The 27,744-nt window shown below is 50.1% G+C and overlaps 1 protein-coding gene across 1 annotated transcript; it reads left to right on the top strand.

Annotated features, from left to right (window-relative positions):
• Positions 1 to 27,744, top strand: CRHR1 (corticotropin releasing hormone receptor 1). Its single transcript, XM_058820618.1, has 13 exons — positions 1 to 42; positions 8,909 to 8,993; positions 18,836 to 18,955; positions 20,059 to 20,144; positions 21,122 to 21,228; positions 21,576 to 21,696; positions 22,175 to 22,328; positions 22,584 to 22,644; positions 23,999 to 24,071; positions 25,121 to 25,206; positions 26,596 to 26,731; positions 26,916 to 26,957; positions 27,604 to 27,744. The coding sequence occupies exons 1-13, from the start codon at positions 1 to 3 to the stop codon at positions 27,742 to 27,744; spliced, it is 1,254 nt and encodes a 417-aa protein (XP_058676601.1).

The following is a 27,744-nucleotide window of genomic DNA, read 5'->3' as shown; positions in this document are numbered from 1 at the left end:
ATGGTGCCCAGCCTGCGTCCTGCCCTCCTCCTCCTCCTGCAGGTAAGATGCTTTTAGTCCTCTTCTCCCAAAAGGGCCCTTCTGCCCCCTCCCCATCACCCCTGCGCCGTGCATCGCCCGCGTTCTCCGCAGTGACTTTTCAATTTCTTTGAAGGGAAAAGTAAAAAGATAAACCACAACACAAAGGGCCCTCGGGAGAATTCCTCCAGTCGAGGCACTGGGGCTTGGCAAGAGCTCGTGATGCTCAGAAACTATCGGGGAGGGGGGCTGAAGTGAGTGAAACGATCATTTAAAGGGGGAAAATTACAGCCAGGTCTTTCTGAGCTCAGCCCAGGGCTCCCAGTAGCTCCCAGCCTTGCACCTCCCAGTGAAACCAGCTGCCACCAGTTTCCCAGGCTGCTGGGAGGGGGTGGCCACTCTGGGGGTGTGATGGATGTGGACGATGCAAATACAGAGTCCAGCCCTACCTCCCATAATTAATTTTCTAAGGAACCCTCTCTTTTACCACCCTGCACCTGCAAACCACAAGACTTTCTCTCTAATTTGATCGCTGTGGAACTGTAGCCACTGCTAATTTTGCAGCTCTGCACAATATGCAAATGCTTTGTCAGAAGCAATATTCCTTCTCCCTGAGGGCTCATCAAGGAGGGAAACAGCCCAAAGCTTGTTTGAATCCCAAACTCTGGGCAAATGAGATGAAGGGGTTTCCAGTGAAATCTTGAATTTTATTTGAACAAGCTTATAGTGGCAGTTAAACAAAATGATCAGGTTTTTGATACAACCTCTGTGTCAGGGAGGGGTAAAAGAGCAAATCTGCCTGGCTGGCTGCAGAATGGTGTCTCAGTGGCCCAGCTGGGACTGCAGAGTTAAAACAACAGGTAAAGCAGAGGGAGAGCCCTCCCCATTGGCACCACTATGGCTCGTACCCTGCGGGCCGTGCACCCCACTGTGCACCTCACACATCTGCTGCTCCTCTGGGCCAGGAAAGTTCTCACGAAATGATGGGAAGAGCTGATGTGCACCAGGATACCCCCTGCCTAGTTGGTATTGCTTCTAAAAACTCTTCTTCTGAGCAGCTGCTCTCTCTTATTGCTGCAACCCACTAAGCCTGATTGATAGGATTTATGGGAGCTCTTTTGCTGTTACATCCCCTGGTTCAGGTTTTCTTTGGCTCTGATGTAAGAAATAAAGATGAGACAGGGCAGGATCTTTTCCCCCAGCCCAGGTCCTTCTACAGCACAGACCCAGTGCAGTACTGGGTCATGTCCTGGTGGTACAGCCACTGAGCATGACAGCTCCTAATACCCTCAGTCAGTAAAAAGTGGTCCAAAAGAAGCCCAAAGGTGTGAGACACAGCTCCCATCCTCTTTTAAAGCTCCTTAGGCTCAGGGGACTCTTGTGCCATCCCCAGGTGTCCCCCAAGGATATTCTCCTTGTGAAGGTGGAGCAACAAGTCCTCACAAACCTTCCAGAGTTTGAGACAAGACCACCCCTGTGCTGGGGCTGGGACCAGGAGTGGGGGGGGGGGGGGGGGTCACAAAAACCAGACCAGACAAAGAGAAGCCTCTCCCAGCTGGCTTAAAAAAGAAACAGCCAATCTACAACCATCTCCCCCTTTGCAGTCAAGCTGTCTATTTTTCCTTATAAACACGCATTCAAAACTCAGATACTTTTCCAGAACAGTCCCAACCCTCTCCTGGGGACAACATGGGCTAAAGGACCATGAAAGTCCAGCTGTGAGTGCATCCCTGCAAACAGGTGTACCTGGATGCAGCAGCATCCTGCCTGTGAGTGCAGAGACCTGCAGCAGCCCAGCTCCAACCCAGACTCAGCAGGGACAAACCTCCCCTGCAGACACTGGTTTGGCACAGTTTAGGTGTTCCCCATGCACCTGGCTTGCACCTCCACTTCAGCATGGGTTTGCTCATGTTGCTTTACTGAACAGACTTGCCTCAGGAGGTCAGACAGACAAACTAGGAGACAGGCAGCCAAACTTGCTGCCAAGTGCTCCCTGGCACCCTGCAAGTCATTAAAACAAACTAAAAAAGTGATTAAAAATAAACTAGTCCACCTGCAGCTCTGTCAGGAGCCAATTACATTTCTGGGGCTTGTAAAACTGCAAAAGCATTTTATGAAAAATCAGGGATTGATGATGAGGGTGTGATAGTTTCCCCTCTCCTCTCACTTGACCACCTCCAGCAGCAATAAGCCCAAAAAGCAGCCCCTGCCCCTTCCATACTCGAATCCTTGCATAAGATGCAGAGCTGCAGTTGCAGGACGTGCTGACCCTGGGGATCTCTTCCAGTCCTCGCTTTCCTTAAAAGCTAGGCTTGATTCAGTGTGTATGAAATCATCCCTGTGGTTTCACATCTCCAGCAAAGAAGTGAATGGAAAAGGCACAGCCTGTTCCCAGAATAGCTGCACTATAGTCACCATAGGATGTATAGGAATACAATCAGAATATCCTGCATCACAGCTCAACCCTGCCCTGAAATCCAGCTCTGCTCACCCAAAATCCTGCACAGGGTTAGCCTAGAAGTTCACTGTGAGTGACAAGTGCAAGCTGCAATTGAGTCTGCAGTGTTTAGAGAGGCTGCATCCATGGCTTTGTCTGTGAGAACAGTTCTTGAACCCAGAGAAAGCCCAAATCAACCCCCAAACCACACCAAGCAGAGCCCAGGAGCCATTGTCCGACACTCAGAGCTGTCACTCAGGAGAGGGTGGCTCTTTCTGAAGACGGAATAACATACCCAGGGCCCATCTGTTGTTTTTGCTTTTTTCCCTAACTGTATTCTGAGCTATGAAGAGACCCTCCTTCTCTGCTTTATCTACAGTCACCCTCCTAGGAGCAGTCGCCTCCATTCCAATGGCCAAGGGCAAAGTGTGTTGGTATTTTGCAGATCACAGTCCCTCTTCCACCCTGAAATCTGCACTATCCACCGTGGAAAAGCAGTGGCAGATGCAGCTTTGGTGTGGCCAAGCTTTCCTGAGCTGTGAATGTGAATAAACCAGAAAAAAATTATGGGGAATTTAACTGTGGATGTTCAAACCTAAAAAGGTGATGGGTGAAGGAGGAGGTTTGGAGCAGTCAAGATGAGGATTTTGGAACAGAGCTGGAGGGAAAAAATGTCCAATCCCAAACTGAAAATATCTGTCAATTCACAGGAGTTCCACATGTACAATCTGTAGGACAGTTTAATAAAATTAAGAAAAACAGCCCTCCCCAGGCTTGTGTCCATCACTCCAATCTTCCTCAGCAGCCTTTGCCCCTGCAAATCCAGGTCCCATAGGAGCTGCATGGATTGCGTGCCCTTCCCCAGCTTGATGATGCCTTTAGCTTCCAACACCCAAATGCCATTAGTCATTTTTTCACCTGTCCCCAAAAATTCATGTCTCTCTTGACAGATAGATGAAATCAGAATTATTATGGCATGCGAGGGAGACCTGAGCTTAATCCAGGAAAACCTTTAATTGCTCATAAATCAGTTTTTACAGGGCATTCATTTAGTCCTGATTGATATTCTTTTGTTAGGATCTGCATCCAGCACACTTGGAGAGAGACTCCAAACAGAATAAACTGTTTGTCTGTGAGAACAGTTTTTGAACCCAAAGAAAGCACTCACCAAAGCACTCACCAAAGCTCCTGTTTACACACCACAGGGACTGGCCCTCTAATACAGATTAATTAATAAACTTGCAGATTTTAATGCCAGATGGAGCAGGGAGATGTTCTCACTGCCTGCTCTCCCCCTGAGTAACACCAGCCATGGAAAATCCCCGCACGAGTCTTGCTTTGAGCCTTCCATTGCCTGAGCTTTGCCTTGATGTCTCAATGATGGCAGGGCTGGGGATGGGCTTTGGAAGAGAAATGAAGGAGCAGTGGGGGCTTGGTAGGGCAGCATAGGGGCTTGGAGGAGCCCTGAGGTCATGGCTGGCAAAGCAGGTTTCTGCCAGGTCTAAGAGGGGTAAAGAGGGTTCTTCATGGACCAGATGCTGCCTGGAGGTTTAATTTGGAAACTGTTCCAAATGCTTCCAAGCAAAAGCCCTCAAGGTGGAGCAGGTAAGGAGCTCCCCAGCTGCAGAAAACAGTGCCTGGAAGCCAGAGGAGACAAAGGCAAAGAGATCCCTTGCAGTGAAGGCAGGAGACATGGGGGGGTTGGAGGCACCTCCAGGCACATTTGAGGGGCAGCTCTTTCAGTCTTTCAGGTTGTTGCAGGCCACCTTCAGCCTCCAGCTGCGGTCCTGGCAGGACATGCCGCTCCCTCCCCACACCATTGATGCTGCTCTGCCACCCGAAGTTGGCATCCAGCTCTGTTAACATCACTGTATTTAACACCCAATGTCTGGCACCTTTTGCTGCAGGCTCAGAGCCAAGAACAGGCTCCATTCCAGCCTAATGCTCCGGGGAGCCTCAGCAAAGGTCCAGGGCAGCAGCTGCTCAGCCCTTCCCTGCCCATGTGTTCCAGGAGGTCTTTCCTCTTCCACATCAAGTGTTGTAGTGGGCAGCAAGCCCAGCCAAGCCAGGGAGCAGAACTAATGGGTCAGAGAGGTCCCTACAGCAAAGGAACTCCAGAGTGGATGGGGTTGTCCCCCCTGCCAGGAAGATCACGGTGGCCACCACTGTCCACTGCTCCCACTGCCCTCCCCAGCTCTGTGCAAGCCCCTGTGTCCCACGGCTTCGTGCCAGGCTTCAATCCTGCTAATCGCTCTGCTCTCCAATTACAGCCCCTCGGCACTGGACCTCCTAGATTGCTAATTAGGCTACAAGGCATCTATCTCGTGCTCAGAGCTGTCAGCCCTTCCTGACATGCAGATCCCCTCTTTTCTGAGGCAACATTATAGTGGTGGGGGGGATGACAATGACACACGCGCTTGTCTCCGGGTAGCACAGTACAGGGGGTGATATTGCAGTTGGATGTGAATGTATTAATTAGTGTCCATGGATTGCTTTGGAGAGCAAAAGCACCACAAGGGGACATTAATTCCTAATTGTTATTAATTGAATTTTTCTGCCAGGTCAGTGGCAGGTCACAGAGACTGACACCATGTGTGTGTGATTGTGCTGCTCACCCTCACAGCAGCAGCCAGACTCCCAGTGCTGATGAGCTGACACTGTCCTAGTCCACAGTGCTGCATCTCCTGGCCCAGGGGACCTGCCATCACCACAGACACAGGAACAGCTGGGGTTTTTTTGGAGCCCTGGTGGCACCAGGACATGGTTGGTGTGTCCAGATTGGAGAAATCTGTCCCACACGATGCTCCACAGCTTGAGTGACCTGAGGCAGGTGGTCCTCAGTGCCTCAGTTTCCCCTCTGGGACAGCCCTGGCACGGTGGGTGGTAGGACACCAACCACAGCAGATGTTTGCTCTGTGTGGGATGCAGGAAACATGGGAGCAGTGTCAGGGTTTTGTGTCTGAGCTGTGCAGTGAGGACTGGGGGGGCTGGTCCTGCTACAGAAAATGTGGGGATGAAAGGAAGGAGCTGGTGCTCCTTCCACGTCTGTCACAGACATCTTTTCATTAAAATCCTTTCTTTAGGATTTTTCTCCCTTCTGAGAAGGTGTGGCCTCAGCAACAAAATGTAAACAATGGTTATCTGCTGCTGTGGAATGTAACAGGTAGATCTGTGATTGGTCTTGGGTGAATGTTTGGATTTACTGACCACTCATGGCAGAGCTGAGTCTCTCTGTTGAGACCCAGACCTTTGTTATTCATTCCTTTTCTATTCTTAGCTTAGCTAGCATTCTGAGAACTTTCTCTCTATTCTTTTTAGTATAGTCTTAATGTAATATATATCATAAGATAATAAATCAAGCCTTCCGAACACGAGGTCAACATTCTCGTCTCTCTCTTCATCCTGCAACGCTTGTGACCGCTGTGACACACATCTGTGTATAAAACACAGATGTTACAGAGCCTGGAAGGGAGCTGGGCGTATGCTAAGGCAACAGCAGGGGAGACAGTGGTGGCTCCTGATGGAGAAGAAGCTGCTGGCACTCACGGGGTCCATGCAGCTCCTGGCAGAACCATCATCCATCCTTGTGGGAGGAGCTCCCCTGGCGAACTGTGAGCTCTGTGCAAAACGGCTGCTTCCAGAGGAGCAGATTGCCTTCCTTCCCGGACAGCTGAGAGCTCAGCTGAGGCTCCCCAGGATTTTGGCAGGCTGAGGGAGGTCACAGAGTGTTCCTGCCTGCAGAGCAGGATCTGCCATGGCTGCGTGAAGGCAGGGTCAGGAGGGTGGAGGAACACAGCCCCTCTCTGGCCCAAGCACGACCCACTGCCGTGTCAGGGCTCTTGAGGTGAGCTTGGCTGCAGCCTGGCCAGGCTGGGCCCTGCTGGGCACCATGTGGCATCTTACAGAGCAGCAATGCTCTGGCACCAGAAGCTCCTCAAGGACAGAGCTCTGACCTGTTCTCTCTGTAAAAGCACAGGGAGGGGTTGCACTAACACACAAAGAGTAAAACAGGTAAGACAGCAACCAGCAATAAGAATTTTTTTCACTGGGGCAAATCTCCCTGCAGCTGCCACCACCCCTGCTTATTCCCCTCAAAGTGCTGACAGGAGTGGGGCAAAACTCTGCCTCTATCAAGAGCTTTGGCCACACTGCAGTACGACAAGACTCAGAGCCTGGTAAAAAAACTCTTAGTATTAGTTCTGTTTTGGGGATTGTTTTTTTCCTTTCTTTCTTCCTTCTGTAGCTGTTTCAGCTCATTTACAAAACCTGCAAAGAGCCAGTGACTGCTCCATCCACACTCCTCTCTGGCTGTGGCTTGGTCCATGTGCTGCTCAGTGCCAAGACCTCTCCCTGTGTCTGGAAGGAGAATGGGCACTACCAGGCTGGAGCAGGCTGGGATTAGGAGAAACACATCCAATTAACACTTGAAAGCCTATTCAGATAGACAAACTATCCCAGGCATCTTTTGGGTAGAACCCTTCTGTCCCATCTGCCAATGCCAAGAGCCACCAGGTGTGGTGGGCACCAGCTGTGGGCATCAACACAGAGGGGAGAAGACTCCCTACACCTTGATTCCTCCCTGTCTGGAGTTTGTGTGGTCTCAGGTTCTGAAAGGAGACTCAGGAGGTGCGGGGCTCCTGTAGGACCAGCACCCAGGAGCTCCAAACAGCTCTCACACCAGGGCAGGGTTGAGCTGCCGGATCCTCTGTGTCATCTGGAGCAGTCACACAAGGCAGCTATTCTCTGCTCCATTTATACGTCTGCCTGACATCTTTCTTGCTGTCAAAACCAGCTTCCCAAGGCAGTAAACAGTTGTTTGGAAAAAAGCAAGTGGGTGCTGAGCTTGTCTCTGTGTCTGAATAAATCCTGTTAATGCCTTGCTAAGGCATGAAGATGGCTGGGTATGCCAGCAAGGGCAGACAGTGTTTCTATGGCTCAAGGACAAGAGGAGGAATGTCTTCTCTGTGTTCAGAGCAGTTTGGGAGGTAAATGGCACTCAGGAAGGGGGGTCAGGCACTAGGAATCAGCCTAGCTGATGGGGAAGGCAGAGGTGGTTGTCCCCAAGGAGCTGGGAGCTTTCCTGCAAGCAGGGGAGGCACAGCCCTTCCTGCCTTCAGGAACACCTCAGGGCTGTTCCCCAAGGGATCTGTGTGTGATATCTTTTGGGGTGCAGCTCTGTCATTTAGTCAGTGACTTTTCTCCAGGGGGTTTGGTCACTCGCTGAAGGTGAAAGAAGTGGAGTTGAGTCTCATCCACCATTAGTGCTGGTGGAGGAGAGGGGATGAGCCTGTGTCACCCTTTACTGCAAAATATCAGGTCCCGTCCTCCCCTCATCTGGCACTGTGGTGAATTGTGAGACCAACAGCACCATCCCTCTGCCATCTCTGCAATCCCTTCATTCTGGCAATTGCCTTTCTCACTTTTAGTTTCCCCAAACTCCTGCAAAGGCACAATAATTCAATAATCATCTTTCCGAAATAGCTCCTTGTGCAGAGTTTTAGCAGAGCTGGGTAGATGTGGTCAGTGCTTTTCAACTCAATGGGAATGTTGGTGTTTGCTTGACGATTCTCCTAAAAAAAAATACTGGTTGTCTGTGGATCAGATCTCCTTAAGGATGTGTATGAACATCTTCCCACTGACAGCTTACAAGGCTGTGATTTCAGTAAGGGATTGAAAATCCAAGCATGGTGTCAGGCTCATCATGTTTCCCCTGTCTGGTCTCAGGATTGAAAGATGGTAAACCCAAAAGTGTTGATTAAAATGATAAATAGCAGAGGTTCCATGATTCAGCAGGAGCTGCAGAAGGGTTTGCTGAGGGGGGTATTCAAGGCAGGAGAGGATCACTGGGTGTTGCCAGGCTTGCAAGGGTTGCAGGGTGAAGAGAGAGGCGAGAATGTTGACTCCATGATCAGAAGGCTGGATTTATTATTTTATGATATATATTACATTAAGACTATACTAAAAGGAATAGAGAGAAAAGTCTCAGAAGCTGCTATGCTAAGAATAGAAAAGGAATGAATAAACAAAAGAGCTCTCTCTGATTCTGTCCCAGAGAGAGCTCGGTCTTTGATTGGCCTTTAATTGTAAACATCCAACATGGGCCAATCACAGGTGCACCTGTTGCATTCCACAGCAGCAGATAACCATTGTTTACATTCTTTTTCTGGGGCCTCAGCTTCCCAGAAGAGGGAAAAATCCCAAAGAAAGGATTTTTCACAAAAGATGTCAGTGACAACTGGGTGGGAAACAGAGAGCTGTCCCCCAGCCTTCAGCTCAGATAAGCACAATTCCCCCAGGATGCCATCCTGTAAATGGTGCATGTCCATCGTGCAAGTTTGGGGGTGGTACCCACCCAGACATGGGCACGCTCAGATCTGACCCAAAGAGGCTTTTGGGGAAGGGGAAGCAGCACATTGCACAGATAACCCCAGCTTGTCTGCTCTGTCCCTGCAGGCGTTCCTCCTGTGGGACAGCCCGGTGGCAGCCTCCATCCAGGAGCAGTACTGCGAGAGCCTGCCGCCCGCCACCAACCTCACTGGTGAGTGTCCCCCAGCCCAGCTGAGCCACCCCGGGGAGCCAGTGCGTGCAGGATGGTGTCAGGGGTGTCTCTGGGCTCGTCTGCTGCTGCATGGATCCTTTTTGGGGAGGTGGGACGTGCAGATGCTGCACCTCTGCTGGTGCTGCTGTAGCCTCCTTGCAGAGTGACAGTGGTGGCAGGTAGAAGGTGCAGATCTCAGGAGATGAAAACAGACAAATGTCTGTTGGGCAGAGGCAGAGATGGAAAAAGAGACATCAGGGCTGGCTGCCTGTTCTATGCCATGCCCAGGGACGCCAGGACTTTGGCCCCTATGTCCACCCTCCTCTACTATCCCTCTGCCCAGGGATGATGACTGGAAGTTTTGAATTTTTGTGGAGACCACACCACCAGTGCAGTGTGGCCACCATGGCTCTGGGCTCAGCCAAATTTTGCCCCCCCAGCACTCCTACACAGGTGCCATTGAGCACTTTGGGAGGCCACCAGTCACAAAGAGCTTCTGGGGACACGGCTATGGCCAGGGCTGGCTCAGTCCTGATGGGTGGGAGCAGCAGGGTCATGGACAGCCCACTCCTGCTCAACATTGTACATGGGTTTGATCCAAGGAGGTCAGAGCTTGTGCCAAAACTGGCTTTTAGCCTATATTCAGGATGTGACTTGGATGTCACCTCAGCAGTGACAGGTCTGGTTCAGTGACAAGTTTTGGGGGAGGAGAAGTGTGAGAAGGAGTGGAGCTCACAGGGACAAGGAAAAAAGTTCTCCCCAGCTCTGGGATGCTGCAGTGTTGATTTTCCATGACTGAATGAGAATCAGAGCAGGCACCAAGGAACTCTCTGTCAGGGTGATGGATGGCCACAGGACTGGGCACTGAGGGATGGCCATGGGGACCCAGAGCTGAAGGATGGCTGCTCACCACCTATTAATAGCAGCATTAACAGCTCCTTTTTAACAAATCCCATCTTGGCACCCGCTGATCCAGTGTCTGACCAAATCCAGGCTACCGTGCCCTGCAAGAAGCTTCCCAAGCCCACGAGGTGGAGGCAGAAAGCCAGGGAATAGCAAAAGCTGCCTGTGGAATGGCAATGCTTGGATGTCTGGTCAGAGAAGAAACTTAGTCATCACTCATGTGCTTTGCTCCCTTGAAGGTTTCATCACTCTGCTCAGCGAGGGCCTGTCCTTGGCCGAGTTTAGCTGTGATAAATCCTGACCCAGGGCAGCAGGCAGGTCCCAGAGAATCCTCATGCCCAGCTCATGGCCTTTCCCACCCCCTGCTGAAATCTCCCAAGCCCAAGGGAGAGGTCAGAAAAGGGGGAGAACTTCTGCTGTGGTTTGCTGATTGATTGCCCTGGAATCACCACCATCCTCAAGCACTGAGTGCTGCTTTCTGCAAGGATTGGGCTTTGCTCAGTGTGGATTTATCCACATGATTACAACAAGGATTTAGTGCACCTCAGTGTCCATCTCCCCTGTCAGGGGGGAGAACGTGAGGCTTCAGATTTGCAAATTGCCCATTGTTTCTACACATGCAACCTGCAATTCCTGAGCAACTCATTTGGATGGGGCTGGCATATGTGAGAGCCATTTCCAGCTGGAGGAGGGGACTTCGAACAAGAGGCAGAAGTGAAACTAATTGTCTTATGTCTGCCTGGGAAGTGGAATTCAGCACCAGTCCTGGTCCTTGGGGTGCATTTAAGCCCTGCCTGATGGAGACAGTGATTCCTATGGAGGGATATTTACTAAACTGGAAACTTTGATTTGAGCTATTTAACATGAAGAGTTGTTAGGATGATGCTAATGAGAATTGCAGCAGGGCCCTGAGACTTAATTTGTTAATGTCTTCACAACCCTTGGGAAATGACACATGCTGATAACACAAGCCCAGCAGTCCCCCAGCACGTGGCTCATCAGGGGATCTGCTGGATGCATGGACAGGTACACAGCCTCATGCCTGTGTGCAGCATCCCTCCTCCAAAACATAGCCCACCATGGGCTCTCCTCCTCTCCTGGGTCACCAGTCCCTTCACCTCTCCGTTTTAAAGATGATAAATAGCTGGACAGTGATGTCACCAGGGTGCCAGCACTCTCCAGCATGTGCACTGAGCTGGAAAATCTCTGCCACAGCAGTGGTGTGGAGGGGGGAGGCCCACAGGGTTGTTCTGTCCAGGCTCAGGGGGTGCAGGTGGTGCAAACTGTCATCCCAGGGCATGGAGCACCTGAGCCTCACAGAGCTCTCCTGTCCTGCCCTCTTATTGTGGCAGCAGCTCTCTGGCCACAGAGAGAAACAGGTATCATTCTGGGAAAGGCTGTGAGAAGATCAGAAAAAATAATGAGAAACAATTCTTATCTTCACTTGCTGCACCTGGTATTGCGAACATGTGAAATGTGTTATGGCAATTTCTTTACCAAAGGGTGGTTTCTTAATTAGCCAATGGTGATGGTGTTTGGATTGAAGGACCAATTAGTTCCACCTGTAGTGAACTAGGGTATAAAAAAGCAATGGGTTTCTTAATAAAGAATAATTGATCAGCCTTCTGTAAATGCATGGAGTCCATGCTAATTATTACATGGCTGGGGGCCCCTTTGCACTGACATCTTATCACCATGGTGTTACCCATCTTCCTTCAAGCCCCCAGTGCAGGGTAATATCCCTGGGAATTCAGGCTCAGTGCAGTGCTCCAACTTGACAGTCTAGGTATCCATCAAAAATTCCTGTCACTGAGCCCCTGATTTTGGCTGGGACTGGGACACAGGGGCACAGCTGAATGCTCCATCAGAAAGCTGCCTTCCACAGCAGCAGTGAAGAAGGAATATCAGGCTGGACTTGAGGTCAATGTGGTGCATTCAGGAAGTCAGGTCAGCTGCACCCCCAAACATCTGCAAGCCATGAAAGTCTCAGATTAGGCTTGAAAAGGAGCACAATGGGGATCAGCATCCCTTGTATGATGTGGACAGGTGCTGTCCCAAAGGCTCCCAGCCAGCCCATGGACTGACTCAGACCATGGATTTCTCTGGTTGATGATTTCAACTCCTCACGGTCTGTGTGCAGCCGCTTCTCGGCCTGTCATGAAGTCCATCAGGGAGGGGCAAGGTCATCTCATCCACCGGGGCAAAGCATTTCCTGCAGCTTCAGGACTGCTTCCCTGGGGAGGGAAAGGACAGGGAAAGGACAATTTGAGAAGATGGGAAAGCCTCTTCCTAACTAATTAACAATGAGGCTTTTCCAAAGCAGCTCAGCTGAAAGCACTCAAGCAGAACAAGCTCGGAGCACTCTCAAAGGGTTGTTTTGCCATTCATAGCTCTCAAGCCTTGATCAGCCCAACTCATTGAGTTGCCACCCAATTTCTCTCATCCCCCTCTGGTCCTGGCTGCACAATCCATTCCTTTAAGCTTGTTATCATGATGAATTCTTATCCTCAATCCTGTGTGTGTGCTAAGGAGAGAAAGGGGAGCACAGAAAATTCCTTGTCAGGAAAGAAACATTTCATGCCAGTTCACCTAAAGCAAAGAAAAATGACACCAAAGCTAAGCAGAAAAAAAGAAATTTCTGTGGGTTTTTAACTGAAGGTTTTTTCAAGGGGGGGAGTGTAGCTTTGCATTAAATAAGGCAAATCTAATTGTTCCAGATACAGCAAAATCCTTAGGCTAAGAAGCAGTGAGTGATGAGAACATATCCTTCACAGGCACTATCAGATAAGTTTGGTAACACCTTTCACAGCAGGTGACAATTTGACCAAGAGCCTTTCCACCCACTCCAGCTCAGCTCCCAAAGCACTGACACTGCTCCAGCAGCCCTCATCCCTCTGCTCTTTCATTCACTCACTGACTCCCCGGGGGTGAGTCTGGAATTTAAATTCATAAAGGTCAAATTCACATCAGTGACTCTTTTCAGTCTCGTTGGCATCTCTCCCACCAAGGCGGAAATATTAATGAGGAGCTGAGAAAGGGTTAAAGATGCAGTCTAGGCAGGGACTTGAGGGAGAGACATGGTACTGGGTAGTTCTGGGAAACAAAACTCTCCTTTATATGGAAAATCCTAGTGGATTTAAACATACAGTGGTGTCGGTAAGGCCATTCTGCTCCATTATCTGGGAAACAGGAATGCTAACAGCATTTCACTGATATTCATAGATTTTACTGTAGTGGAAGAGGGAAGATGAAGAGGTTCTCCAGTAGGAAACTGTGTCCTGGCACATCCCAGTGTGAGTAGCAGCTACAGCAGTTAAACTGTACTTTGGATTCGATGCAGTGAAGTTACTGCCAGAGACTGTTCAGTTGTAGCCAAACTAGAAGGCTCTGCTGGGAAAACTGCCAGGGAAGGGTTTTGATGTTTCACTCACCCACCACCAGATCCCAGCCAACCCCAGGGAATAAAGAACTTCCTGCCACACTTAGTTATAAAACAACTCCAAACACTGTGGTTCATGTCAGGAGAACAAGATAAGCCCCAAACACAACCCGCTATATTATATACATTATACAAATATATACATTATATGCATTATATACATTATATATATTACAAACATATATATTACATACATATATATACATATATATATACATACACACACATATATATATATGCTGTAAATCTGTACATGGATCATCATCAGTGACAGCATTGAGCAGATGCATCAGATACCAACAGCACAAGGTAGGTTTGGTGCCTTTTATTTGTTTTTCTCCAGAGCAGCAGCAAAGACCCGAGGGGACAGTCAGTGATGGTGAATAGCAACAAGTCAAAAATTCATTACAATGGCCCATAGCTATCATAATGCTTAATTAGCCTGGGTAATTATTTTACATCAAGGAGCATGGAACTTGAATGCTTGGGAGGATTTTTAAGGACTGGAGTCTTACAAAGGTAAACAAAAGCCCCCAATGCCACTGAAAGCAATGCTGGAGGCAGAGTGTAAGCAAGGATCTACTTTGAGGCAGCCACAGTTGCTCCCAGCCATCCTGAGCACCGACCCCCTGCTCACAGTGAAGGCAAACAGCTCCACCACCCCAATTTCTACCCCAGGTTAATATTAATTCTCCCCCAGTGCCATTTCCCTCAATGCCTCAAGGTGCTACTCAAGCATTTAACATCTGAGTGACTCTGCAGCTCGACCCAGCCACCCCTCCCTGGCACTTCAGCACCTGGAAGTAAAAGCATCCCCCCAAAGGCAGCCCCTGTTTTGGGGCAATAAGGTGTGAAATGGGTCTTTCTTCTTCACCACTCTGGTGGAGCTGCCTGGGAGGCACAGAGAGATTTTTGTGCAATTTCACAGTTGATGCATCAGACATCACAGTGAGTTGTATTTTGATTAGATGTGGAGATGAAGCCCTGATTGCCAAATGCAAATATTGCAGCAGAGACACAGGGGACACTCTCAGGGAGCCAGAGGCTCGAGGCAGCAGCAGCAATGCAGTCACAGAGGACATCAGGGCTGGACAGAGATAACTGTGGTTGAAGAAGAGCTCAGGACAGGTATGAGTGGTATGAGTTAGCAACTTTCAGCTGTTAGGCTCTTGAGACACCTTAGATAAATAACCCTATCACTCCCAGCCACAGGAATGAGCCTGTAGTTCAGATTTCCATCATTTCTCCTAGCCCCTTTGCATTGTATAAGGGGACAGAGGCTTCATCCTTCCACCCCTCAGAGTGTCTGTGCATGGCAGCAAACTGGGACGTTGTGCTGGTGCACAGCTCTGCCCAGTGTAAAGCAGGATGTGTTTACCAGCACAGTTATGTGCTTTGCTTTACTCCTCCCCAGAGCATCCCAGCAATGGCTTGATGGTATGATAATACTTCAGACCTCCTGGCACCAACTCAAGAGCACTGTGGCAACACGTCTGGTACTGCTGGACCAGGGTAAATACGCTCCATACTCCATTTGGTCAAAATCTCTTGGCAGATTAGCTGGGAGTGGAGAATTTTACCCTGTCAGGTGTCACAGCTCAGAGCCATCCTGAAGGTCTCTGTGAGTGGTGGGAGCAGGCTGGAGAAGCATGTTTTCTTGAAACAGATGGGATATTGCTACAGTTATCCTGAGACAGTTATTGTGATATTGTTGTCTCAGTGTAAGTCCCTGGACACACACTTCTTTCTTCAGAAGAAGCTTTATGCTTCAGAGCAGCACAACGCAAAGGCAATAGGGTGAGAAGGGATTGGAGCGACTTCCCCTGTGCCACATTCCCTGTCTCAAAGTAGGGCCTGCTCCTTCCTCCTCCAAACACCATGTTTCTGTGTGGGAAGAAGCCAATTAGGGGAATTGAGTGCAGGTAGGAAATTCACTGACCTTTCATGCTGTAAATCTGCAAAGACCAAACCTGTGCTGCCAATGGAGCTGAGAAGCTGGAGCACCTGGGTGCAGAACCTGGACAACAGTCCCCCTGCAGACATGGATGGGCTGTCGAGCATGCAAGGAAGCATTTAGTACTGACACATATTTCCATGCTAAACAGTGCCCTGAATGCTGGGAGCCAGGTGCCATTCGGGGGGAGCTGGAGCAGGGAGTTGTGCTGGGCAAAGGGTGTGACCATGGTCACAGGGGTTTTCAGGATGAGAGAGAGACAAAAATGTTGACTCCATGATCAGAAGGTTTGATTTATTATTTTATGATATATATATAACATTAAGACTATACTAAAAAAATAGAAAGAAAAGTTCTCAGAAGGCTAGCTAAGCTAAGAATGGAAAAGAATGATAACAAAGGAGCTCTCTCCAACTCTGTCCAAGAGAGCTGAGTCCTTGATTGGCCATTAATTGTAAACATCCAAGATGGGCCAATCACAGATGCACCTGTTGCATTCCACAGCAGCAGATAACCATTGTTTGCATTCTTTTTCTGGGGCCTCAGCTTCCCAGAAGGGAAAATCCTAAAGAAAGGATTTTTAGTGAAAAGGATGTCTGTGACAAAAGGGGATGTTGCAGCCCTCATGGCACTCTTTGTCTTCACTGTTTTACTTATCACTTCCCCATCAGGAGAGGTTTTTTCTCTCTTTCTGTATGCTGGAGAGAGGAGAAAGAGCAGCATCTGCTTTCTTCAAGCCTTTCTCAGTGTGAGCCTGGGAAAATATTGTGGCCACCCACTAGATGAAAACCTGGTGGGACAGAGCTCCAAATGCTGCCAGTGGCAGCATGGGGGTGAAGCACAGGGAGAGGTCCAGGAGCATCCAACAGCCTGGCTGAGCATCTCCTCATCTGCCTGCAGCCCCCAATGTCCCCCCACAGCACCAGCCCGACCCATGGGACAAGCAGAGCTGAGCTCCTGGTGATGCTGGTGCACCTTCCCTGTGGTGGGACCGGTGGGACCCACTGGATTTGGTGTCTGGTGGGATCCTGTCATGCTCTAATGGGAGTGCCAAGCAGCATCCCACCAAGTGCCTTGGAGAAATGTGAAGATATTCAATCCAGCCTCGAGCAGATGTATCACACAATGTTGTACCTCTGTCTGGATACATCATTTCCATGAGTCTCTTGGGTTGGTTATTAATGGCATTGCTGTGGGTTTGTTTTACTGGTGGAGAGCTCTCTGGCCCTGCTGACTTTTTAACTACTCACTCTTCCTGTTTGTCCTCCTTGAGCAATCTCTGTTTGCCCCCAGAACAGACCCTGAAATGCAGGAGGGGAACTGAGGCAAAAAAAAAATATGCAAAGAAAATGGAGTTTGTGCCCAGCCCTAGCAGTCCCCATGAGGGGCTGTGATAGCTGCATGAGCTGCTGTGCCCATTAGTACTGTGCAAGCCCCATTTTCCTGTGTTGCATTGTTCCAAGTGAAGCCTTTCCTGTTCCAGGCATTCAAGCAGCTTCTCACCTCAGTGGCTAACAGGGAGAGCACTTGCAATTTAACTTTGTCCTTAATTCAAGTAATTACTGGTTGTTTTTTCCTTACAAGGATGACTGTTACCATAAAATTTTAAACTGTGACCCTCTATTTCTCTGTCAAATTTGGGTCTGAACAACAAAGGAGCTCAATAAATTCAAATGGATGCAGAAAGGCACACACATACATGTGATAAAAGGCACCTTGTTTCCTACAAAATACAGGCTTAAAACAGTTAACGTAAAGGGAACGTTGCCACAGCAACCCTACACATTAGCAAAGCTTAAAACAAAGGTCATTGTTAAAATTAATTTCTTCCTACAAGCTATGGGAGGCAGAAGGCAACACTCACCATGCTCTGATGCTTCCCCAGCTCACATGCTTGGAAGCTGTTTTCCCTTACTAAGATATTTGAAGACACTGAAAGCCCTGAAAATTTTCTCAGAGAACATCACAAAATAACAAGGAGTCAATTTTTCTGATAATTGATGAAAACAAATATTCCTCCATAAAAACCTTCATCATCATCATCAACAGTATTTTGCTTCTTTTCCTTTGGTCACTCTTTAGCCAGCTCTATCCATAGGAATTTTTGGGAAAGGCATTCAAATAACAACCACAAATCCAGGGGGAGGGGAAATGCTGTGTTTTCGCACCCAATGAGCTGTGAATTGGGGTGTTTTGTATTAGGAAGTGGCAATTTCTGTCTCTGTGCAAGCAGCACAAACGTCTCTGGTACCCAGGAGTGTTTTGGACTAAACTCTGCCTCTTCCAGCATCTCCTGCTCACCCATTTTCTGCTTACCCTAGATTGTAGTATATGGATATTGTAGCCATTGTGCTTCCGACCTCACTGTGAGATCAGGCTGGGACATATTTAGCTATGGTACATGTTGTTCTAAATATACACAAATTATACATTAAACAGCCTGCAATCTGGCATACCTAATGCCTACGTTAGCACGCTTGTGTAGCTGGGAAAAGCACACAAATCCTTGAAATCTGAAATAGAAGCAGCTTTGGAGTTTTCTACTCGGGAAAGACTGGAAGAGACCAACGGGAATGGCTGGGAAGGAGATTTTGCAGCCAGGAGGTGTGAGATGTTTGGCGAGACTTAGAACCAGAGTGGACACACCACTGAGGAAGAGCAAGTCTGGCTTATTGCCTGTTGTGGGGCTGGATGCCAACATCGTGGCTGAAGGAAGGAGCAGGGCTGGGAAACCAGAGCCAGGGGACTTGGAAGCCAGGTCTAAAACTAAGTTTGTGCCAGAACTGAGCTTAGCCAGTAGTTTTAGTCGTTTACTGGCTTAGCCAGTAGTTTTAGACAGGACCAGAGTAACAGTTATTGTAGAATATGAGGTTACAATTGTTAAAGTTGCTCAGGTTATGCTCACCAGAAGGCCCTGTGGGAAAGGCACAGCTGCAGGCTGGATGGTGGAAGTTGGCTGAGGGTGAGAGGCAGCTATGAGTGAGGAGAGTCAAGCTGGGAGTGAGATTGTGATTGGCTGGAAGAACACATGGGCAGTGTATGAGTGGGAAGCTGATTGGCTGAAGGAATGCATGGACAGGGTATGAGAAGGAAGCTGATTGGCTGAAAGAACGCATGGACAGTGTATGCACAGGAAGCTGATTGGGTGATAGGATGTGTGGACAGCAGCGCTGCAGCTGAGCCAGCCAATGGGTGCCCTCTTTCTGTTAGGCCTCGGTTTGGTTTCAGTCATGTCAAGTGGAGATTAGAGGTATAAAAAGGGGCCAATTTTTGCAATAAGGCCATCTCCTTTGATAAGAGGGTCTGTGTTGCTTTGTTCCCACTGCTACAAGTCATGGCCATGATGATTCAACCGGCCCCTGCAAGTCTTGCACAGGGCCCATCTGGTGTCTGCCATGAGGGTTTTCTGGGGGCTGAGCTTGTGGTGACCCACCAGCTGATGCAGCAGCCTCAGCTCTCCAGGCAAATCCTGACCTTTCAGCAGCCTGGAAGCGGCCCATGGTGGCCCAGAGAGCTCTGCTAACCCTGTGCACTTTGTCCTTGCAGGTCCCCAGTGCAACGCCTCAGTGGACCTGATCGGCACATGCTGGCCCCGCAGCGCTGTGGGACAACTGGTGGCTCGGCCCTGCCCCGAGTACTTCTATGGCGTGCGGTACAACACCACCAGTAAGAGGGGCAGCACTGAGGGTGCTGGGACACAAGTGACAATATACACCTCTGGGAACAAAGCTCATCGACCATTAGGAAAACAGCGCCTCAGGCCCCGGATTTCAGGGAGGGTCGTTTCAGAGAAGCAGGTTTATAACCAGGTCCTGGGAGGAGGAGAGGGTTGATGTCCCCATCTTGGGGACACAGGCAGAGGAGTAATCCTGCCTTGCCCTTGGAGGTGGTACAGGGGCCTGAAGCTTCCAGCTGAGCAAAGACTGGGAGACTTTGAATGCCCTCCCTTCCTGGCACAGGTGGTTGCACTGTCACTGCCAGGGACATGCTGGGAGTAGAGGATGTAGTGATATGAAAAGTGCCCAAAGTCATGCCTAGCATAAGGTTAAGTTTCTGACCACCCAAGTGCTGCTTTTGATGAAAGAAACACCTTGCTTCTCACAAAAAACATAGATTTTTCCATCCTGCGCATTCTTGCAGGCATGGAGGATGGCACAGACACACAGCTCCGGCTTTGTGGTGCCGCTGTAGCAGCCTCTGTGCATTAATCCCAGGCCCCTGATGAGGCTCACAGCCTCCTGTAATGGTAGCCTGGTCTCACCCCAGTGCTAGCATTGCCCCACTGCTGACACCAATGACAGACTCTCTGGGGTGCCTGGGCCATTCCTTCCTAGTCAGCCTTGACACCTACTGTCCTTCCTGGGAGGCAAAAAAGCTCCTAATTCAGGGAGAGAAGTGAAACTTCATGCTGCCATCTCAGCAGAGAGCCTGGACTGGACATGATCACCCAAGCAAACAGCAGAGTGAAAGAGAAGAGAAGAGAAGAACTGGTGCTGATTCCACTGCACCCCTGTGTGTGGTGAGGAGGTGTTGGGGTCCCCCAGTGCCAAGGGCAGGGCTGCTGCAGACCCAAAGCTCTTGAGTGGGTCTGAAATACTCCAAGAATTTTGGTACTGCAGCTGTGACCAAGGCAGTAGCTGAGCTGCCTTCACAGCAGAAGATGCCAGGCCTGGCCTGATGCCAGTGCCCTGCATTAGTGACAGTCAGGTCACATGCCTGTGCCCATCCCCATGCTCTGTTAACCCTTGGATGGGCATCTTCTCTTTCAGATAATGGGTACAGGGAATGCCTTGCAAACGGGAGCTGGGCAGCACGTGTCAACTACTCCCAGTGCCAGGAGATCCTCAGTGAAGAGGTAGGAGCTTGGGAGTCCCTGGGCGCTCTTGGCAGGAGTGCAAGAGACAGATGATGGAGTTTGGAAAGGCAACAGCATCCAGGCCAGGAATGGCCCATGGGAGCTGAGGGCTGAGCATGCAGCAACATTCGAGTGATAAAGTTGGCATGTGGCAATTATGACCCCTTCTTGATTTGCATTTTTATTCCCCATCAGAAATAAAGCCATGCCTGTTTCCATCCCCATTAAAAATCCAAGAGGATTAGCAGGGTGAGGTCCCCATGGCCTCTGGGTACAGAACAGCCCTGTCACTTTCCTGAAGCTCTCTCCTGACACTCAGTGAAAACCCCATCCTTCCCTGCTGGCAGTGAAATAAAGGAGATATTTAGGAAGATGAAAGACATACAAAAATAGGGATCAAGCCCCTGAGCAGATCAAGCCACCCCTTGAAGCAGAGAAGAGATATGAGCTTTTCATTTGCAGTTGATATCAACTCTGATATTTAAAATGCTGATATCTCTTGCCATGAATGTTTTTTCACTCACTTAATTGCTTATTTACTGATTGGATGAGTGCCTAAGAGCAGGAGTGATCAATTAATTCAATTATCACTCACACTTTCCTCTGTCCAAATTCATCCAAGCCTCTCAGTTGCCCCCAGGGCAGTGGGGGATGAACTGAGATATAAAATTCCAGTGAGCTCAACTGAGTTCCAGCAGGGTTTCCCCAGGGGAGGGGTTGGGAAGTTGCAGCATTTAGCTGTCCTGTGAGCTACTCTGGTACAAGTGAGATGTGAAACCAGGCTAGTGCCTCTCCTTCCCACATTAGCCCCATCTCCTTCCATTCCCACTGTCCTGTCCCAGGGTGAGCTCCAATTGCTTCCTGAAAAAGGGCCCAGAATTTGAGGTGCAGCTGCCAAAGGTGATGTGGTGGAGGAGGTGGGTTTGTGCCAGTACCAGGGCTGCTGTTGACCCTCTGCCCATCTCTCCCACTCCCAGAAGAAGAGCAAGCTGCACTACCACATCGCTGTCATCATCAACTACCTGGGCCACTGTCTTTCGCTGGGGGCCCTCCTCGTGGCCTTTGTCCTCTTCATGCGCCTGCGGTGAGTAACAAACCTGCTGCCGTATTCCTGCAAGGTCATCTCTGGCAGGGATGGACCCAGCTCCTCTGCTTTGCCATCTACTCTGCCACAGACATTGCCCTCCAGGCTGGAGGGATCCTGCCTATCTCAGGGCTGTTTTTCTTTTGCTGCTTTTTTAAAGCATCTAGTTACGGAGGCAGAGGGTCCTCCTTGGTGCCTTCCACCTCCTGCTCTTCTCCCTGCTCCCCTCACCCAGGGCATGGTCCCAGCAGGTCACCCTTGGGGTCCCAACAGAGACACTCAGCTGCACAGACAGCACTGTCCCCAATCCCCCCGCTCTGATGGTGCCTTGTTCCACCCCTCTCCAGGAGCATCCGGTGCCTGAGAAACATCATCCACTGGAACCTGATCACAGCCTTCATCCTACGCAATGCCACGTGGTTCGTGGTGCAGCTCACCATGAACCCAGAGGTGCATGAGAGCAACGTGGTAGGTGCAGCTCTTCCAGGCTGAGCCCAGTCCTGAGCAGCTGGGGAGTGTGAGGACCCTGGAGATTACAGAAATGCAAAATGGTTTGGGGCTGAAGGGACCTTAAGGATCATTTAGTTCCAACCCCCCTGCCATGGGACACCTTCACTGTCCCATGTTGCTCCAAGCCCCATCCAACCTGGCCTTGGACACTTCCAGGGATGAAGCAGCCACAGCTTCTCTAGGCAACCTGTTCCAGGCCCTCACCACCTTGCCAGGGAAGAATTTCTTCCCTAAACCTACCCTTCTTCAGGCTGAAGTCACTAAAATGTGGCTACAAAAGCAGTTTCAGAGAACATATAGGGCTGGCTGGTGGCTGGCAGGCACACCCTGTGTATGAGAAACACAGGTTTGATTGCTCTGCCAGGGTCAGTGCTGCTCTGTGCATCGATTGCACCACTGTGACACAGAGCTCAACAGGCTCCACATCTCCTGACAGGTCTGGTGCCGCTTGGTCACTGCTGCCTACAATTACTTCCATGTCACCAACTTTTTCTGGATGTTCGGCGAGGGTTGCTACCTGCACACGGCCATCGTGCTCACGTACTCCACGGACAAGCTCCGCAAGTGGATGTTCATCTGCATCGGCTGGTGTGAGTGCCAGCCTTCCCCTCACCCAGGGGTACCCCGGCTGTAGTGATGGCTGGTGCCCCCTCCAGCCTCTGCTCCAACTCTGCTTTCACTCAAAGAGCTGCAAAAAGGGTGCCAGAGGCAGGAGGATGGACACTTGATTTGCGTGGACACCTCATCTCACTGGGTGGTTTTTGTGTGAGAAAACCCCTGTTAGTTATGGTGTGGTTTTGTGGCGACCTTGCACCTCTGAGACTCACCTGTGTGTTCCTCTGCAGGTATCCCCTTTCCCATCATCATTGCCTGGGCCATTGGGAAGCTCTACTACGACAATGAAAAGTGAGCCTGATTGCTCTTATCCTCTATTCTTCTTTCTATCCCAAATCCTCAGGGAACAGTTATGTCAGGAATTCTGTCAGGGAAGAAAAAAAGGATAATGTTCTTCCATTCTTTCTTTTATCCCACCTTTCACCTCTCTGTAGCACAAGCCCTGCCCCTGCTGGTTTCCCCTCAAAAGGCAAATGTGATTTTAAGGGGAGAAAGATATACCAGATTTCCTACAATAGGTTTGCTAAAGGGAGCTGGGTTTTAACCAGCAGAGATCTAAATTACCCCCACCTGAGCCATTTTCACAGACACCTGCTGATGAAGGTCTTAACAGGTACCTGAGAGTTCATCCCAGAGTGAGAAGTTGAAAGGAGCCCATTGAGATGAATGGCAGCGTGTTCTGTTTTCCAGAGGTAATTTTCCCTACCGACTGCAGAAGTCCCACGCTGCTCACACAGGCACTGATTGAACAACCCTGACAAGGTGCTCCCAGGGCAGGGATACACCTGAGTGAGCTCCTGCAGGGTTTGCTGAGGACAGAGAGGACAGAGCTGACCCAGACCTGTGTGTGAGGTTATGGGGAATCATGGAATATCCTGAGCTGGAAGGAACCTACAAGGAACATCAACTCTGAATCCTGGCTCTGCACGGACACCCCAACAGTCCCACCCAGTGCATCCCTGAGAACATTGCCCAGAAGCTCCTGGAGCTCTGGCAGCCTCGGGGCTGTAACCATTTCCTGGGGATCCTGTTCACCGCCCAAGCACCCTCTGGGGGAAGAACTTTTCCTGATATCCATCTCAAATTCCCCTGTGACACCACCTCAGACCATTTCCTTGGGTCCTGCCCCTGTCACAGGGAGCAGAGATGGGGGCTCCCCCTGGGGAGGAGCTGCAGGTCCTGATGAAGTCTAAACTCATTCACCTCTGCCCCAGCTGAACATTCCAAGTGTTCTCAGTTGCTTCTCATGTGGCCCATCCAGACTGCTCCCCTTCTTCATGTCCCTCCTTTGGATGTTCTCTAATGGCTTCAGATCTTTCTTACATTGTTGTGCCCAAAACTGCCCCCAGGATGCAAGGTGAGGCTGCCCCCATGCAGAACAGAGTGGGGACTGTCACCTCCTTTGTGAGGAGGGTGTCCCTGCTTGTCCTGCAGTAACCAGCTCCCACAGCCATATGGGGCCCATAAACACTCCCACAAGTCACATGCACCTCCTTTTACTGAGTTCCCACGAAAGCTATTTCACAATGGCTGCAGCAGTTTGAGTTTTAGTGCTTTCACCTCACAGACAGCGACTTACAGAGATTGTGCAAGGACAGGAGTCTATCCAGGTCACTCCCATGTCAGGCTTGTCCTTGCCTTGCAGGTGCTGGTTTGGGAAGCGAGCAGGTGTTTATACTGACTACATTTACCAAGGCCCCATGATCCTGGTGCTTCTGGTAAGAGGAAATTGACCTTTTGTGTGCTAAATGGAGACCTTCTGTGTGCAGCTGGGTCACAGCTGCTTCTGTACAGAGTATTGCCCCCTCCTTTAGCTTCACTCTGCTGGGGCTGGTTCTGCTGCTGCACAGCAGCACTGCCCCTCACACAAACTGCCCCTTGAGCAATATTGGTCTTGGGGTGGGCTGCAGAAGGAGCCTGGAAACCTCACTCTAACAGGGGTGTCCCATCATCAGCCTCCAACATGCATCAGTAGGTCCCTCCATCCTTGCCATGGCACTATTTGGGTGTGGGTGGATGCTTTGCCAAGCATTTGCAGAAGCTTGGGATCCTTGACTCCATTACCTGTACCTGATTCCACCTCTCTGTTCCTGGTCCCCAGCTGAGTAGTTGTGCTTGATCACATGGATGGGGCTTTGTCTTTTGGGGAGGGACAAAGAAGAGCTGAGGTGGCAGGTCACAAGCTGGGGGTCCAACCTGTGTGTGCAGGGGGAAAGCCATGCACAAAGTCCCAAAACTATTCCCTCCTCCTTGGCCAATGCTGAGAAAGCTCAAGGGAGTAAAACTCACTGGAATGATGGAATAATTGATCCTGCTTCCCATTTCTTAGCCAGACAGGCAGCCAGGCCACTACTAAGTCCTGTCAATTGTGCTCAGCTCCAAAGATTCCTTCCCATTCCCTCATTAGCAATTCAGCAGCCAAGAGAGCAACCAGGCGGACCCTGGATGTAATGGCAGCCACTCGCTACCTTAGATTCTTCCTCTCCCTCTGCTTTTTCACCTTCAGCCATTCCTCTAGCACTTGTCCTTCCTTGGCAATCTCCTGGTACGCCCTGCTGCCCTGATCTCCTGACCAAACTCCTAAATCTTATTATTCAAGTGTTTTTTAAAAAGGCAAACATCCTCTCATGGTGCATGGAAGGCAATAGATCAGGTTCAAGAGGAAACTTTCCCATTTGCCCTGGTCCCCCTCCCGCCCCGTCATTGCAGAGGAGATGGGAGGATATACTGAGGGAGCAGACACTAAGCAGTGGCCCTGTTCCTCCAGATCAACTTCATCTTTCTATTCAACATTGTCCGAATCCTCATGACAAAGCTCCGAGCTTCAACCACGTCAGAGACAATCCAATACAGGTAAGAGCATGAGCGATCCTGCTGGAAGCCAACCTAGGAACTGGGTTCTCTCATGATTAGTGGGGATGGGAAGAGCCCCATTAGCCAGGTAGCAAGGGGATGGGAGCATGGAGAGACACCTAAGAGCACCTCAAATGCTCTTTGGAGGCACATGGTCATTAAATCTACCAGTGATGTAGAGTGTGGATGGCTGTTTCTGCCTTTGAAGTGAACTCTTGGGATTTGAGTCTCTTTGCAAAAGCCTTTTCTGGTGGGACCTGAGAAGCTCTCCAGGCTGGGAGCTGCAAATCCTGGCATGGAGGTGAGAATTAAATCACTGCTTGACAGAAAAGCAAAAGCTGAGGAAGCTGATGAATCGATGCCACCGCAACACCACCTTGTAAAGAAGAAGACAGTACTCCCACAGCACAAGGCAGCAAGATTTAACCCCTCCTTGCCTGTTGGGGAATATTTTGCAGTAAGAGGTGCATGGTCAGAGCAGCTCCCCAGAGTACCTGGGATAGAAGACACTTTGGGCTTCATCATTGCCTCTGTCTGGATCATTTTGTGGGCAGGAATTGGGGAATCTCATGGTGTACCAGGTCAAGAGAAGCCGTTTTGAGGTGGAGGGTGGCTTTTTCAGCTGAGAAAGGAAAAATTCTGGTTCTGTTATTGAGAAAGCTATACCAGTGAATGTGCTACACTGCAGTTTTCCATCTCCTGTCCTTGGTTCCCTCCAGCTCCTCCATGTCATCAGCCCATTTGTGCCAGGGACTGTTCTCCCCTCTAAATCAGAGATGCAAAACATGTCCCAGCCCCCCTCCCTGTCCAGCTCAGACCCTCCAAGGATGACCATCTACTGTTGGAATCTGTCCATTAACAGGATTTTTAAGCAAAAAGTGATGACTTGGCATTGTTCTTGTCCCCTAATCCAAAGGAATGAGGTGCCAAGCCCCAATCCTTCCCACACTCTCTGTATTAGCACTATGACTTTTCACAAACTGTACTTGTAATTTCATCAAGATATCAAATTAATTACCTGAGATACGGTTTTCACAAACTCGTGTTGAAGGGTGTGAGTTATTATACCCTCCTTAATTCCTTTTTAATTGAGCTGTAGATCAGCCAAGCAATCATTCCATGCCAGCTCAAGGTCAGGCCTCTGGTCTCCACTGCTCTTTTCTGGGTGGAGAAGCAGAGCAGGGGCCAAGTGCTCAAACCAGCCCAGTTCCTTGGGAGCTGCACTGGAAAACCAATGGATGGAGCCCAGCTTGGCTCCATCCTCCCCTACTCACTGGTTTTCAAGTGCCAGCAGACCAGTACAAGCCATGCTGGTGCTGGGAGTGGATGGGCAGAGTCCTTGTGGCCAGGGCTGCACTGTAGCAGCTCAGGTCCCTGTTTTGTCCCTAGGAAAGCAGTCAAGGCCACACTGGTGCTGCTGCCCTTGCTGGGGATCACCTACATGCTGTTCTTTGTCAACCCCGGGGAGGATGAGATCTCCAGGATAGTCTTCATCTACTTCAACTCCTTTCTGGAGTCTTTCCAGGTAATGGTCCTTCACACTGGTTCCCACCCCAGTCCTCTCACCAAGGAGGAGCCCATCGTGGCTGATGCCTCATCCCGCTTCTGCCCCTTCCCAAAACCAGACATCCCCAAACCCCAGAGCTGTTCCAAAGCGCCGGGCTCGGGGGCACCTGTTTGCTGTGACTCTGCTGCTTGTCTCCTTCCAGGGCTTCTTCGTCTCTGTCTTCTACTGCTTCCTGAACAGTGAGGTGAGCACAATGGGCTGGGGTTTTTGTGGGGGTCTACACCCTTCCTTGCAAGCAGACAAGTTCAGTAAAAGGCTCTACTGCTGCCCAGGGCTTGGAGGGTGCTAGTCCCTAATTCCCCATCTAAAGGTCTTTGGTGATCAAAATTGGTGCTTCACCTCCAGCCCCAGGTACATCTGCAGCCCCAGATTTTGCCCAGACAGGAATAGCTACTGTCTGTCTCCTCCTCTGGAGGAGGAAAATCCACCTCCAAGAACAGATGCTCTCATGGTGCACCTGTGTGATTTGGTGCAGCAAAGCCAAGGGCCCTCCCCATCCCAGGGAAATCCTTCCCCAGGGTGAGCCCCATACACATGTGGATTGCACATGGATGAGGATATCTCCCAGGCTCTGCCCCAAAACACAAAGCAGAAAGCAAAGGAGAGTAGAAGTGAATCCTGGGGCCAGATATTTGGGCAGTTCTTTCCTCTGCCTCCTCCAAACGCTCCCACACCTTTGCTGACTCAGGAAAGTTTACCCTGCATGAATCTGTTTTGTTAGCAAATCACATATCATTTATCCATTTTTGGCTGGAGGACTGAGGAGAAGGATGGCCAGTGCCTCTGGTGCCTCTGTGTGATGACCGATGTCCCTGATTGATCCCGCCCAGGTGCGATCGGCCGTGCGCAAGCGCTGGCACCGGTGGCAGGACAAGCACTCCATCCGTGCCCGCGTGGCAAGGGCCATGTCCATCCCCACCTCCCCCACCCGTGTCAGCTTCCACAGCATCAAGCAATCCACGGCTGTCTGA

The sequence above is a fragment of the Ammospiza caudacuta genome, chromosome 27 (genome assembly GCF_027887145.1).
Source record: "Ammospiza caudacuta isolate bAmmCau1 chromosome 27, bAmmCau1.pri, whole genome shotgun sequence".
Taxonomy (NCBI): Eukaryota; Metazoa; Chordata; class Aves; order Passeriformes; family Passerellidae; genus Ammospiza; species Ammospiza caudacuta.
Note: the sequence above shows the minus strand (reverse complement) of the source record. Positions and strands in the feature narration are given on the sequence as shown.

What these genes read in the sequence shown, in the direction of transcription:
- CRHR1 (XM_058820618.1), top strand. Translation starts at nt 1, where the DNA reads ATGGTGCCCAGCCTGCGTCCTGCCCTCCTCCTCCTCCTGCAG. An exon ending in AGGAGATCCTCAGTGAAGAG is followed by an intron (nt 20,145 to 21,121) that starts GTAGGAGCTTGG and finishes TCCCACTCCCAG; the next exon opens with AAGAAGAGCAAGCTGCACTA. An exon ending in GTTCATCTGCATCGGCTGGT is followed by an intron (nt 22,329 to 22,583) that starts GTGAGTGCCAGC and finishes GTTCCTCTGCAG; the next exon opens with GTATCCCCTTTCCCATCATC.